The sequence below is a fragment of the Oreochromis niloticus genome, linkage group LG16, assembly GCF_001858045.2.
Source record: "Oreochromis niloticus isolate F11D_XX linkage group LG16, O_niloticus_UMD_NMBU, whole genome shotgun sequence".
NCBI classification, from domain to species: Eukaryota; Metazoa; Chordata; class Actinopteri; order Cichliformes; family Cichlidae; genus Oreochromis; species Oreochromis niloticus.
Window position 1 is genome coordinate 11,881,248 of NC_031987.2, and position 16,262 is coordinate 11,897,509.

The window sequence follows — 16,262 nt, forward strand, 5'->3', positions numbered from 1 at the left end:
AGAGGACTGCAGGCACATTATTACTGACCCAGTTCTGGTATAAAACAAACTTTGGATTGAGAGGAAAACCGCACAAGGCCACTTGTTAATATTAATGACAACCTATTAGGGATGACTTCAGCAATCCTAAAAATGAGCTACATGTTTTGCAATGTACCCAATGTTATAAAATTCCTGACACTGTCATATTCTCTTTTTTCAAAGACCCTGGCATGTAAAAATTCAGTCCCCAAAAGAAACTTAATGCTTATTAATGGACTAGATCAGAGTTTTATGGTGCACAAAGCTTTTTAAACGGGCATGTGTGTGAGGCAGTAACTGATACACCAGACCTGCACTGGAACAACCCTTCATCACAGCTATAAATCTCTTACAGCTTGTCATTGTTCAGGACAGCATGTCATCCCCTGAAAATCATACACAGGTGTGGCACAAGTATCTTTGTGTGTGTGTGTGTGTGTATGTATATATAGATAGATACATATATGTGTGTGTGTGTGTGTGTGTGTGTGTGTGTGTGTGTGTGTGTGTGTGTGAGTGTGCATGTGTGTGAGTGTGGACTTTCTGTTCTGTGCATGAGCCTCCAAATACTTGTTTGTGTGTTGAACACCAGAACGCTGTAAGGATTTAATATGGTCTCAGTGCTGTGTTGTGCTTTGATAACATAAACAAAGCTGCAGCAAATTATAGCTTAAAACACACACACACACAAGACACAGAGGCAAAAACATACAGATCCTAAAATGGGTGATGTACAGCAGAAGTCTCATGAATTGTTTTAGTAAAAATCCCTTTTGTCTAAGACCAAATAAACAGCCTAAATTAATTTGGATCTGGACTTCTCTCTCGGCTCTTTAGATTATAGTGATAAAACACGCAAAAATAATTAGCAAAGTGTATTCGCACAAATTCAATTTCCACAAAGTGCACTAGGAATCGTCTTATCGGTCTGCCCTTTAGCTTGTTTAACGGACACGGAGAGCATGGAGCTACCATGGGATTTCCAAAAGATGAAACACCTCTTCTTCTGGGAAGCCTTCTAGTTGGGAATTCCCAAGATTATTACGAAACCTTCCCTATCCCCAAATATGGGACATGAAATGTGCAGCCCTTCCAATTCAGACACTCTGACCCATCAGTTTTACAAGTGTGCAAGCGAGAGCAAAGTGAGTAAAGCCAGAGGTAGAAAACTGGTTAGGTGTGGTTCATCTAATTATAATGAGTTGGCTTGTTTGTCTGGTATAACCCTTCCCAGGTAGTATTCATTTTAGATTTAAGCTCCTCATTGTATAGTGATTTATTGAGGCCTCTCTTTAATGTATTTTTTTTTTTTTTTACTTTTCAGAACAGATCTATGTTGACACAATATTTGTGATATTTTTTACAGCTCCAGGTTTTTATTTTGTTTGGTTTTTTTTAGGTTTTGGCTGCTGTAGCACAGTAAACCTCAACTTTTGGGATAAAAAATAGTATTTCTCTTTTTATTATTATTCCTGCCATTTTTTTCGTATCCAGTGCTTTTTTTCACTTACGTTGTGTAAAATTTCACATCTGTTGAATACTGGATATCAAAGGAATATGATTATTTTTAAACAAGCAGCTAACACTTTACTTAGTGCCTTAGCTTCACATGGTTTCATCTAGAACTGAAGTGACGTGGTCTATTAAGTTTACACAGATGTCTGGAAAATACACATTTTTATCAGTTAGCAGAAAATAGGTTGAAATTTGGTGCATTAGGAAGGCCAATAATCACAGGATTTAGAGCGGTAGCCCACAATATGAGATGAAATGACTTGTGACAAATAACATTTTTGTTTTGCCTCACATTAACATCCCAGTAGAGAACTCCTGTTTATCCAAATTTTACCAGTGAAATATGTTATGGTCCAAAATTAAACTATGAAGTGTTTATATAAAACAGTATTTGATTTTATCACCCAACAAAAACAACAAGGCTGTAATTTTATAACTTTCCTTTTTGGTTTCAGTGGGTTCACCCCCCCACCCCTAAATATGTTGAAATATGTTGGTCCACTGAGGATCGATTACTCTATGCACTATATGCTAGGCATATTTTGGTATGACTGCAGTTTCTACAGTGGCAGATACTAGGCTGGAGTCACCGGTAAATGTCTACTGGATTACTGGACTCTCCTCACTGCAAATGTCTGTTTTAAACTTGTTTAAATCCAGACAGGAAACCGCAGCAAAAAAAAAAAAAAGTCTGGCTGTTGATGTAAATCTGAACATCACTTTCTTGGTAAAAGCTCTCTCTTTTAATCTCTTTAATCTTAGTCTGTTTTTGTGTTCCGTTTCACCATCCTGTTTATGTCTATATGCAATTATATCTGTGTGTCTGTGCATGTGTCTCTAAAAGCCTCTTTCTGTCTCATAAGTGAGTCATGGTGTGGTCTTGGTGTGGGGAATTCGTGATCCAGTGTTTCTCCTTCTGTGGCCTTTATCCTTGGCATGCTAGTTGCCCTCAGTGTCCCTTTGCCTACAACAAGAAGAGGCCTCTGTCTGGCATTAGTCTTGGGATCTACCATGGTTCTCCAAGTTTGCTCTTCTGCATGGAAGAGCCTTTTGTCAGGGGTTTAAAATCCCTGGGTATGTATGTCTAGTGAGGAGAATCCTATGGGAACTTGCTTTGTGGGTATGAGTGTTTGTGTCTCCAGCACTTCCTGAAAGATAATGCGGTTACCAAGCAAAATACCCAGAAGGCTTTATTACAAAATGCTTTACTTTAGCTCCACCCTCATATTTTTCCTGTCCTTTTTGAACGAGCGTGCATTGGTGATAAGTGAGCATGTGTGTGCAATTGGAAAACCACAGCTGAGAATAAGACCTGCAGTGAGCTTTGACCCAGCATCACTCATTAACTTTTCCTCTCACTGTTTTCCGGCCTTGTTTTAACATCTTAGGTAGGGATGGCTGAGCAGGGACCAGAGTTTAGAGAGGAAACAGCTTCTGTCAGCCTACTAATCAAGAGATTAGGGGCCACTGTTGGCATTCAAGCAAACTGATCTGGGGCACACACACGCACACATATACACACACAAACACACACACACACACACACTGAATCTGCCAGAGTGATTAAACTTGCATCCACGGCTAATTTCACCATCAAATGTCAGCCATAGCCCAGCATTGGTGCTGAAAGCCAGTGTAATTCGTTCTGCACTAATTTCCCTCACAGAAGAATGAGGGACCCCACAGATGCATTTACTGTCTGCCATAAAACTTGTCTCCATTAAGGAGTGGACTAGAGAGGAGGACAGCATGAGAGATGGAAGGATAGATAGAAAGAGGAGATGAGGAGCAAAAAGAAAGGAAGACAAGCAAGAATGTAAAAATTGTCACGTGAAGAAGAAAACATGGTGGAAAGGGAGGTCTTCTGATGAAGAGATTTCTTTTATTATAAAAATAAAACATTATGCACAACATAACGACAACTACATTTTCATTTCATTTCAATTTATATTAACTTAAATTGTACCTGAAAACCCAAAACTTCAAATATTTAGTACATATACTTTTCGTGTTTTGTTTTTTTTTGGAATAGTGCACGTATGAAAACACACAGAAAATAGCATCGACTTAGCAATTAGCTTAGGTTAGCACAAATATTAGAAAAGGGGTCAAAGAAAATTCAGACCGTGAGTATATCGTGGCATAGCAGACACAATCAGCACTACAACTTGCTTTAGTTCAAATAACATTTACAAAGACTATAAGGGTTAGAGTTGAGTTAAATTTTATTATTTTTGCAGAAATTCAGTCTACTGGGTGAAAGAGTAAGTCCTGGATGTGCTTCCAAATGTTAGAGAAAGACTGATGGATATACTACATGGGCCTAAAAAGGTGGAAATGTAAGTAAACCTTTTCAGTCGATACCCCCAGTGAGAAATATTTTCAGGAAATTCAAGTTACCAGTTTTCAGAGTATTTATTTCTCTTTGATGCCTAAATTGGAGACACAGCTGGATTGAAATAATAAAATACTAGAACCTATTCACAAGCAGCTCACAAATTACCATGCCATATGCTTTTATCTTCTGAATTTAGCGTCATTCTTACCAGACGTTTAGAGAATGCTTATAATCAAGGTGTACTTCCCCAAATGAGTTAGGGTAGATTTTTTTCCCTTAGATAGGCACATTTTATGATGCAAATGCACACAAGGAAAACTTAACAGTGATATATACTGTACCAACCTTTTCGTAATATTTGATCTCATAGTCAAGGATGATACCGTTGGGTCTTTCTGGTTCCTGCCAGGACAGGGATACACTGCTTCGAGTTGTCTTCTCCTTTTTGATCACTGCTACTGGAGAGGGAGCTGGGCAGGAGACACAGACAGTCAGAGAGTGAGTTCCGTTAGTGTAAGGTTCAGTGGAAGTTCAGTCCACAGTGTTGAATCCTGGCAATTGTCTATAGTTCCTGTTAGCCTAATTCAGTTTGCTGCTTGGTGGGGTGGCATTCTAAGGCAAAGGCCCAGAGTTGTGAGTGGAACAAGACAATGTAAAGTAATGTACAAGAAACTGCACTGGATTTACATATCAGAATTTTCAAAATGTGTATCGATATTTGTCATTTTAAGTAAAGATTAGGACCAGTAAGATTTACATGTTTACCAAAAACAAGCAAAAGCACGATAATTTCTGCTATTTCTGATCAAAGTATAGTAGTTTGTCCTCCATCACTTATATTTAAAACACTATAAACAATTTCCTCTCTGCTGTCCTCATCCATTTTGGTTAGTCGCTTTCTCTCTCGCCAATCTTCCTCGCCAATCCTTCGCCCATGCACCGCCTTGCCTCAGGGAGTTCACATGGTCCCAATCTAGTAATTCAGCATCTCTCCTTCTATCAAGACTCGCACCCCTCTCTCGTTCTGTGTCTCTCTCTTCACTCCCTTTCTCATTTCCCTTTTTTACTGCTCTCTAATTGCCAGGCAGCTCCAGGGCCAGCTCGGCATCTGAGGCATCGACTTTTAATTTTATTAGACCACAGGAAAAAACATGTTTGTCTTTGAAATGTTCAAGCCTTTCTTGATTGTGATTATATGGCTGCAGAATGCGTCTGAGTGTGTGTGTGTGTGTACATTTACTCGTGTGTATTTCCGCGGGAAGTTATTTTTTCTCCTGTAATGAATCCAGATGGGGAGAATCTGTTTCTATACCCCCTGCTCCTCCTCTTCTCCTCTCCCTCTGGTTCTGATAGTGGGGTGAGGCTGTGCTTTTTATTGGCTCTGTGGTTTATGGTGGTAATGATTTACTGTGTCTGGGTCGCTTAGAGGCAGCTTCAAGTTCCTCTACTCCTCTGTTTCCTTTGCCTTGCTTCCCTTTCTATCTTCCTCGGCATGTCTACTGCTAAGCACTTAATTTGCTGTCACTCTGTTTTTTGTCTGAGGCATAACTGATACAGTATACCAGGCCTGTACTGGTGTTAAAAACTGTCCTTCTTTGTCATTCACTTGTAATTTGAGGGCCATGCTGCAGATGTTGAAACAGTGACCTCTACACACACAGTTAGGAGTAATTATTATCGGAAATTAAATTAAACAAGATGCTATTCAATGGCAAAAATCATTGCCCAAATGAGAGAAAATATACAATTTTGCCTTTACTTTCTCATTGTTTAAAGGCTATAATCACCAACCATATTATCATATCACTAGAGATATGTAACTAGAGATTACTCTGCATCTGAATCACAGTTACTCTGTTCTTAGCATAGTTATGAAACAAGTGGAGGGCAAAGGAGGCGAGAGGAGGAGAACTGTCTGACAGCACCTTGACAGCACAACCAGGACACACTGCTCCTTCCAGGGAAACACTTAATCCAGCTTTTAACAGCTTTGGCATCTATACGTGTGTGCTGGTGTGTAAGTATGTGTGTTTATTCGAGGGAAAGTATATAGACGGGTGGGGCAAGTGCACTGACATACTTAATCCTTGTAAACTCTGAGGGCTGATGGAAAGTGTGCAGCTGCAGGCTGAGATATTTGTTAAAGAGAGAGGGGGATTGTAAGTGTGTATAGCCAGGACAGAGGGTATAGTACTGAGGTGTGTATGTTGTCCTTCTCGGTGTGTAAATCTGCTTGCAACTATGTGAGCACACTGATAAATAGTAAGTAAAGACGAGTTTCATTTCATCTGATTATCACTTGGGCACTAAGATGGCTTTTGATATTCTGTGCACACACAGACCTCTTAGTGTTGATAAGCCCTCTTCAAATCTAATATATATTCAGATTGCAGAGAGAATCCCACTAATTAACCACACACTTACATTATAATGCTTACTAAAAATGTGCTTATTTTTTTATTTTTTAGTCCAAATTTGTATTTTTAATTTTGCTTTAATCTGAACTTTTGATGCATGTGCACTTAAACATACGAGCACCCAGAAAGACACTTAAAATCTACATTTAACGCACACACACAGCAGACTCTTTATATGGTATGTGATTTATATATACCAAAGCTCCTGCATTTGTATTTGTGTGTCTAGTTTAAAAGTTTCCATAAGTACACTGTTTACTCTATGCAGTGCCTCTTTTGAGTCTCCCTCCTGGAACTCTCTGAAGCTTAAACTACATGCTATAGTACATGCATGTTTTCTATCACAAGAAAATCAGCCTGTCACCAAGTCAGCCCAACACGACATTTCACAAAGACTGCTCCAAGTAGCAAGATCTGAATCAGTTATCCAATACCATCCAACCCTCATGGTATTTCCCGTTGAGCGTACCCACAGGTGTGATGCTGTTTTTACAATTTTGGATCTGTTGTTATAATATTTAACATTTTACATTACTTCATTTTCATTTTTCTCCACACAGCTTTCCTGATTTACAGGCATGTGAATTCCAAGGGGACTACATTACTGATACTGATACTAAAAATAATCAGTACACCCTGTAACCTACGAGAGAAAGCGTCTCTTTCATTCATAAAGCAGAGGCACCAAGACTCGATATTTGCATATAACTTTTAAAACAAGCAAAAGGCTTGAAGTACTAAAGGTTTCATTGCATTTTGCTTGAAGGCATCTCTACTCTGACTCTGTTTAAATTCATAGCTCTTGCCATCTGCCTATCATCATCGATGTGATGGAGTCTGACCTTGCTGTATGACAGCTTATGAGAGAAATTCACATCTGTTTGGTCTGTAAAAAAAAAAAACACCCTTCCAGGTGCTAAATCAACCTTCAAGGTTTAGAAGAAGAGTCATACAGAAAAATAGAGGAACACATTAGAAAAACTGGGTGTGGGGTTGGTTTGGGACATGACAGGTAGAAGTAAAGGAGGTCGGTAGGGTGGTGGGGGGGATGTAGGGAACCACACTGCTTGAGAAAAAAAATGCTGAGCTTCCAAACACAAAGGCAAGATGTGTAGGGGAACACTGAAGGAATGGCAAAAAGAAGAAAATAAGCTGATGAACTAGACTGGGACCTTTGCACATTCCTTGCTAGAGTCATGGATTTCTGAGGTTTGGCACTTTCTGCTGCAGCTAGATTTATTTTACCCTTGGAATTTCACGGCACTGCTTTCCTTTGCCGTCTTTTTCTTGTAAGAACTGGATGTGTGGAGAGATATTTGTATAAAAAGATTGATGGGAGTTTTAGGAGCCCATCCTCACGTTAAGAGAGTATGTTAAAAGGAGGAGTTATATTTTGGAAAAGGAGGAGGACATTCGATCCTGGTCGTTAAACAAGAGAATAGCGGCCTGGGATCACCTTGTAAATGTCCAGGGTTGATGGTTGTAGTACATATGTTTGAGGTATATAAACCATAGGCTAGAGTATTATTTTATGAGAATATTCAGAAGCAGAGGGGGAAGAGGGTGAGAAGCTCATGTATGTTATCAGTATGGTAGCTTTTTTTTAAATTTACACACAGTACTTGTTATTACATATATAATACACTTGTATTAAATGCACTTTTCTTCATGCATGAATCAGCCACTCCATAGTTCCCAGTCCTCAGACCAGCTAAAAATAGAGATGAGCAAAATCTTGCAACCTGCAGGAGATGACCAACCTCCCAAACCAAGAGGCTATTTTTTCTTTGTCGTTGGAGAATGAGCCTGTGTTTTTACACCAGTGATCTATCTTTTTTTATTGATTATATGCAGACAACTTTCAATCAATATCCAAAATGATTCAAAATTATTGCTGTTATTGTGTATAGTCAATCATCTCAGCTCATATCTTTAGCTAACCACCCATACATCATGACATCTCACCAGCTTGGTTGGTGGTGATGGTGACGGCAGCGTACTGTCTCATCTTTGGCGCCAGCGATGACACACCGTTCTGTGCTTCAATCTCAAATGTGTAGTTAGTGTGGGCTAACAAGTCGCCAACCGTCACTGTGGTGTTGTGCAGTCCCATGGCTCTTGGCAGAAAGCGAACATTGCTCCGGCAAGGTTCACAGCGCTGGGTCCCACTGCTGCTGCCATTAGCAGCAACAGCACGGCAACGTTTGCAGAGGACAGTGAAGGTGATATCCCTGCGCCCTCCGGTGTCCTCAGGCCAGCTCCATTCCAGGATAACAGAAGTCTCATTGATGGAAGAGATTACGTTCCGGGGAGCTGAAGGAGGTCCTGGTAGATAGAAGGAGATGAGGTGAGATCGAGAGGGAGGTTACTGGATTCACAGAAGGAGAGAACGCTTAGTAGTATAAAAAAAACCCAAAACTGATTAGTATAGTATAAAAAGGCAGATTGAAAGGAAAGAACACAAAGAAAGGACAAGTGCAGCAGCATGATAGATGAAAAGCAATATTAACATCAGTCAGTAGACTCGCATTAAATGGAATTACATTTAACAGCAAAGTCATATGCTACGTATAGTACACAGAACATGTAACATGAACTTTAAATCCAACTATATGGTCATTTTACTTCTTTACTGTTATCTCTTTCTCTTTGAGAATTTGAGCAGGGTTGTGAAAAATCAACCATTTATAGCTGGATTTGGTGTTTATTCTTCCTTAAATTTCCCAAAGTTTTTCTTTTTTCTTTCATAAGGAAGACAATTCACAAAAAGGCAAAAAGACAAAAAATATATTTTTCACAATGCATTATTTGCCTACTTGGACATCTTCATGGAAGAAGATTTTTACTATGAGTGCTGTACAATGAATGAGTTGTCATAAAACTAGGGTTATGTTAATATAAATCAGTGAATCTACTACAGTATGTATGTGTTTCCATCTCTCTTTCAAAATCCGTAAGAAACAAGAGGAGCATGGCACAGTCGGAGCAAGTGAGTCTGACTCACTCAGACTAACATAAAATCTGTCTTATTACAAACAGATTTCCAGATACTCATATGAAAAACTATGACTAATTACATGGGGGACATAGCAAAACTGCCAAATAGCTCAGTGGGGGAAACTGAGAAGGCAGAGGAAGGGGAAAAAAAAGATTCAAATGGGCTTACTGGATTGTGTCTTGAGATAAAACGCTTTGTTTAGTTTGTTTTGCTGAATTTACTTCACTCCCAAACTATGCGCAGCGGCTGTCTCAGTTATCTGCATCGCTGATATTTATGTGCTTGAGCCAGAGAAATCAAAAGAAAAATACACACACCATTTGACTGCAAAGAAGTTCTGATAACTTGGATATCTGCAAGTCTCATAAATCTAACTTTGAAAGACATGTCAAATGTTACAAAAAAAACACGATTCAAACTTTTTAACTCCAAATACAGTTGCACAAGAAGTTTCTAAAAGTCAGTCATTTAAATATCTGAATGGTAAAAACAGGTCTGAAACATCAGTAAAAAAAAATGTACAACTAACATAACATCCACTGACCACATCAGAGTTTTGGGTCTGCATTTCAGCTTAGCTTTTACCCATATGTGCATACATGTATATGCACTGCACTGCTTGTATGCACATGCATACAGGGAAGCTAAAGTAAAAGTCAAAATAATTGAACACATCTTGACTGGCACGTGAAATCAAACACAATGTGTTAAAGCTAAAGGTGTAAAACTACTGTTGAAAAGTTTCAGTCACTTATATTTTCTTTAACTTTAACATTTTGGAATTGTAATTGAAAATTAAATTACTCCAAGTTAACTCATTTTACTTTCAGCAATGTACATTTTTGCTTTGTATTGCATGTACTGCAACTTAGAACTTCAAATCCAGAATTAACACCCAGAAAAATAGTCAATACTTAGATACTCAGATGAATACTCAGAGTTGTGCACAAATACAGTAACAGTGATGCCTCTGCTTTTGAACACAAATTATTTTGTTATCCTACTAAACTAACACTGTTTATGGACTGCACCATTAACATTATTGTTTTATTAAATATATAGCTGCTAGCCAGTAAACGCCTTAGTTAAACGAAAAATGTTACCATGTGCTATTTAATGCTTCCGTGATGTATAAACTGGAGCATCAGTGACCTCTCCAAATCCCTCACAGTGTTGTTCATCGTTCTGAAGGTCAGCTACTTCAGCTGCTAGCGAGGGGAGGGGCTGCGTACCTGCCTGTCTGCAACTGTGCTGTGTGACAGGGTTGTGCTGATGAGCGACGATGTCATGGATCAACAATGATCAAAGTAAGCGCAATAGCTCATAACTCAAGGTGAATTTTATTTCATTTACCCATTGGTGCATGAAGTCAATATCATTATTATAAGGTTCATAATAAACTTCAAATAGCACCTCCACATATAAGCAATATTTGTAAAAAAGACATGTCTGGGCATGCAGAGGCGTGCAAACACAAGTTTACACCCAGAATTCTGTATGCTTTGAAGTTAATGAGCGTGGAGCAGCTACACTAATCCATCATCAGCATCAAGTGAGAGAAAACAGAAGGAAGATACTTTTGACTGCTGGATAGATTTTTAAATAACCCCATTATGTGTCATTTGCAGATGCTCGCTTATCGTGTTAACTTTTTTCTCTCCACTGTGTGTATGCAGGGCATGGTTAAAACCGAAGGGAAGACAGATGAAATATTTAACACCTAAACAAACAAACAAACAAACAAAAAAATCCTGAAATGTAGGACAGCTATACTATAGGTCTAATTTTTAAAAGTAACAAGTCAGAAAATGTGATGAGTTAATACAGTTTTAGCTGTTCAGCTGATATCTGTCTAATTATGGTCAGCTCTCACCTCTGTGCCTTTTACATTTGGGCCACACTTTGTGTGTCATGAACAGTGCTACCATAATTGTGCAATTTAACTTCCTCTGCTGCCCTGCAGCAATGCTATCGGTCATTGGCAATGCCAGGGTTATGATCATGTGCAAAGCGCCCAACTCTAATGTGTGAGGTGGTCAGCTGAAGCAGGAAAAAGTGGCCCTAATCTCTAATTATTAGTCGGTCAACATTACAATACAGTTGTGGAAAAGTCAAGTTAACTGCAATAACCAGCAAGATGAACAGCAACATACTGTAATTTTTTAAGGTCATATGTAAGTGGTACTGTGCGACATGGAGGGACTGCATTGTTACATTTTAACAATAGCAATAATGCAATGTTTCATACTGAATGAAGAACAAAATAAAAACATTTTCTCCTTTTCTTCAACTTTCCCTCTGACCTTTGAAATTTTCTTGCCAACAAATTTCCAAAGTCAGCTTGAAACAACCTTTATCACACCGCTAACAGTAAAAGACCTCTCCTGAGATAATCATGATCATTATCTCCTAACAACTTATCTATTCATTTTCAGCTCTAGCGTTGCTCAGTTTGTCCCAATGAGATGAAATTTGCGTAGTTGACAAGATGATGTTGAGATAATCACAACAGGGACCTGCTGTGATTGTCGTTCTAATTAGCATTCTGTCTGTGGCTGCGGGCGTTGATTTATATTTCCCACCATTCCCCACACAGTTTTTTTTTCTTCCTAGCCCCGTTAGTAACGGATGTATCAATAATCTGACATCAGGGAATGCAGTGATTTATTGGTTTAGAGAGAATGCATTTTTGAATACTTGCAGGAGCCGTCTCCATCTGCAATCCATTTGCATGAGATGGAGGCAAAAGAGATTCACACAGGAAGTGCAAAAGGTGGTAAAAAATGTGACCTTTTAAAAAAATGAGGGATTTTTAACTTCCTGTGTCCATTTATTCACTGTTTTCCCAGTGTGTTATCTGTGGAATTCCAATGTTGTGCTGAAGGTGTTTATTTTCATGGGCAAATATAAACGACTGCAAAACAATAAGTTGTTTAAAATGTCTGGAAACCTTTATATTAGTGACACAAAATACAAACTGCAACATATGAGACTCACTGACTCACTATGTGATAGGTCACCAGGAAATATTAGTGCTATTTACACTGGGGGAAAAAATGCACACTTACGAGTACAGGCCATAGAAGCAGGGTCTCCCTCAGCACGGAAGTAGTTTTTCTCACAGCCACAGTGCAGAGACCCCTCATGGTGAGCGAAACTATGAGGTGGACACTTTGAGCACTCCATATTCCCGAGAGTAGATTTGTAGAAGCCTGCCCTGCACGCTGAAAACAAAAACAACACAGATACATGAGCATCGTGCTGAACCAGCACATCGACAGCTATGTAATAGCTGCATTCTTCTTCAGAGCACCTTCAACAATTGCGAGTCAAAAAATGAAAGATTGGAGATGTTTAATGCACTCTCTTTGTCTCTCTCACACACACAAACACACAGATACACTGACACCAACAAAGTGCGGGAAGGAGACAGAATGTATATCTGCTGTTAATGTAACAGGAATCCATTGGCTGCTAGTAAAAACAATAATTCTCTGAAATGTCTTTGCATCTATTTCCTCCTCCCTTCAACTCTCAGAGGGCACAATATGAATAATGCAGATTGTCCCCTCAGATAAAAGGGATGTTCTCTTTAAATATCTGTGGTATTAAATGTGCACTCAGCAGCTCTTTTAACTCCTACTCACCACTAATCTGTTGCAATCTGTGCAAGTAGGGTGACACTCTACCTGTGTAAAGTATATTGCATGTGAAAGTAGACTGTATGTGTGTCTGTTTTTCTGTGTAGGATGGAAGATCAAGGGGGGAAGATTAAAAAAAAAGACTTTCCCTTGTGTTTTTCTGTTCTTCTTCCTTTCTCTACATATTTAGTTCCACTCTACTTTATTCAGTGCTCCCTTTGTCTCCCACCACCAAAGGTTGAAACCTCTGTTAACTTATCCAGAGTTATAGTGAGATAAAAAGCATTTAGGCATACAAACTGTCTCTTTCCATGATGGTCAACTGCATTTAGAGTTCACCATCAACAGTACTGTATTTCCAAGCATGAGCGGTATCTCCACTGCCGAGACACAGTAACTGGAAATTCAAGCTCCTATAAGCATTCCTCCAGTTCCTGCCACAAAAATGGCAGAACTTTTATATCTTAGAATTGGAATACTGTATGAATGTCCTATCCATCTATCCATTTTCTTAAACATATCCAAGTCAAAGTCAAAGTGATTATTAAATCAATTAAGCTAAGTGTGCATAAGCTGTCTAGATGGGATGTGTCTAGTATGATGTTAATATAGTACGATTTTTACTTACGGCAGCTCATAGGTGTGTCTTTATGGCATGCTTTTATGGATGGATCTTAGACATGTGTTTCACCAGCTCTTTGAAGACAGATATTTATCGTCTGTTTAGCGTAGTACTGCTTTTAATTCTTCATTTCTGACAGCTTATAAATTAAAAATAAAAAAACAAGGTCTCAGAGGACAATTTCAGTTTGCCAGTCTTCTTTGTTTAGAAGGAAAAAAAGAGCATAATGTATTCCAAGACTGAGTCCATGTGCAGAAAGATCGAGGCAAGAAAGTAATCAGGTTTAAATGTTTATTTTGTGCATTTTTCACTTTTTATGAAAAAGTTTAAACCAACAGCTACTGTGTTTGTCTTTTTATGGCCATTAAGGTGTATTTGATGACCTTTTTTATTTTCTGCTGGATTTATAACCAATTGCAGTTGTAATATATGCTCCTTGTAAACTCAGTGTTGTGCACATACTCAGACAAGCTTGCGCTCTGTCTCTCTCTCTCTCTCTCACACACACACACACACATACACACACACACACACACACACACACACACACACACACACACACACACACACACAAGCGATTAAAGAAATAGCTAGCAGCAATAGCAGCCAGCCAGCAGAATGTGTGGGCTCAGCAGAACAGATCTGACAGATCCCAGTGGTGGACAACACACTTCTGCAAAAGCCAACACTGCTGGTCCTACTGCCATATCCATCACTGACACTGCCACACCAAGGTCCCTGTGCTGCACTAAATACTACCTCTCCTCCACAATGTGGTAGTCTGTAAGAGAGGGTACACGCATGCTTGTGTGAGAGAGTAATATAATGTGAAGCTGATTCAAACACCCCAGTATGATCCTACTGATGGAAGGGCAACCCCAACAGTTGCTGACACACAGAAAACAGACCACCCTGATTGGAGGACACACCAGGAAATTACACCTGACAGCCAATCGTATAACAGAAGCAGAGGAAATTGCTGGGTTAACAGAATTGTGGAATATAAAAGAGAATTATAGATAATAGGCAAAAGTTAAAACGCATTAGTCTCATACTAGCGGGAGAGACTGATTAGTCTAGCCATGAGCAGACTTTGATAGAGTATGTATGCCACTAACAATTCACCACTGGATAACACCAAACAAAGATGCATTTACCATATATACTGGCCAGCTAAGTCACTGGGCTCAAGTCCAAGTAGATCTGTTTTCTTTTTAGGTACTGTATTATACCAACTTCACTTAAGGGTAGGAACAAATCACTTATGCAGACACATGCATATTCATAGGAGAAGTTATTTTTCACATGTGGCAGATTTTTTTCCAAGTCATTTATATCATAGCTTAGAGTTTTGCATGGATATTGCCAGAGAATGTAAATCAAGTTGTTTTTTTCTCCTGCATACATGTTAGAAATAGACAAAAAAAAGGCATGCATGCATACATGTTTTTTTAGCAAAGCTTGCTCGCACAATAAGACATTGCAAATTTGCTTGGACTATTTCCAGCTATAGATTAATACACATCTTAAGTACTTGAGCTCATTTATAAATTTAATAAATTTGTGGAACTAAAATTAAATTACTGAGTAGCTTTATTAACCTCTGCACCTACTAAATGAACTTCACATCTTCCATCCATTTATCCATTTTCTTAACTGCTACAGTGTCATTATCCCATTCGTCACAGGGCCAGAGGCGGGGCATAGCGTGTAAAGGTGGCCACTCCATTGCAGGGCATGCTAAATGACTCTGGCCAGTCAACACTGAAGACTTTTTAACACGTCTATGAAACTTATTGGATACAGAGAGAATCTTAGAGAACTAAAGCTCTACTTACAGTATGAGATTTTTCATGTGTCAGTGTACAGATTTTTTCATGACCACAACCATATTTTTACAACTGCTGGAAACGAATAATACAGGTCTGCCAGAATAAAAAAGCCGCTCTAAAAGAGACTGATGGTAAAATCATATTTTTACCCAGGGGATTAACTCCTCATCCAACCAGGAAGTGTTACACTGACATTCAGAGAAAAATATGAAGGTTTTCCACCATTAATTATCTTTTATTTATTCGCAGTCAATAGCATGCAAAGGGTCTGTCACTATTCCTACAAGTACTCGTTTATTTAACCATATAAACAGCCATTTAACTGAAGGTCTCAAATACTCACACACACATAAAGGTATAACAAGATGTCTTGTTATTTTCTACATATCAGCAGATGGAACAATCCTTTTACACACTTTGAAACAGCAGTTATACACGCACAGAAGTACACACACGTACGCATACACAGCTGCAGAAGCCACATGACACGGTGGTTGAAAAATAACTGGGAATGCATTCTGTTCAATCAATACTCCTCTTCTTGTTTCAGCTGGTCCCTTTAGGGGTGGCCACAGCGGATCATCTGCCTCCATCTCACTCTATCCCTAGCATCCTCGTCTGTAATACAAACCCTCTGCATGTCCTCCTTCACTAAATCCATGAATCTTCTCTGTGGTCTTCCTCTTTTTGTCCTGCCTACATCTTCAACATCCTTTGTTGAATATATCATCTCAGCCTTCCCTCTCTAACTCTGTCTCAAAATGCTCAACCTGAGCTGTGCCTCTGACATGTTCATTTCTAATTTTTTCCATCCCAGTCTCTTCCAATGAAAACCTTAACATCTTTAACTACAATTCAGCCTCCTGTCTTTTTGTTAA

At 38.9% G+C, this 16,262-nt stretch overlaps 1 protein-coding gene across 5 annotated transcripts in view; it reads right to left on the reverse strand.

Moving 5' to 3' along the window:
* The window catches only part of epha3 (eph receptor A3), an 88,107-nt gene that overhangs the window by 26,197 nt on the left and 45,648 nt on the right, over positions 1–16,262 (reverse strand). For all 5 annotated transcript variants that reach the window (XM_005451960.4, XM_005451959.4, XM_005451958.4 and 2 more), the window contains 3 exons: positions 12,358–12,513; positions 8,257–8,616; positions 4,220–4,344 (listed from right to left, as the gene is read on the reverse strand). In XM_005451960.4, the coding sequence (XP_005452017.1) occupies positions 4,220–4,344; positions 8,257–8,616; positions 12,358–12,513 (641 nt within the window). The remainder of the gene's footprint in view (positions 1–4,219; positions 4,345–8,256; positions 8,617–12,357; positions 12,514–16,262) is intronic.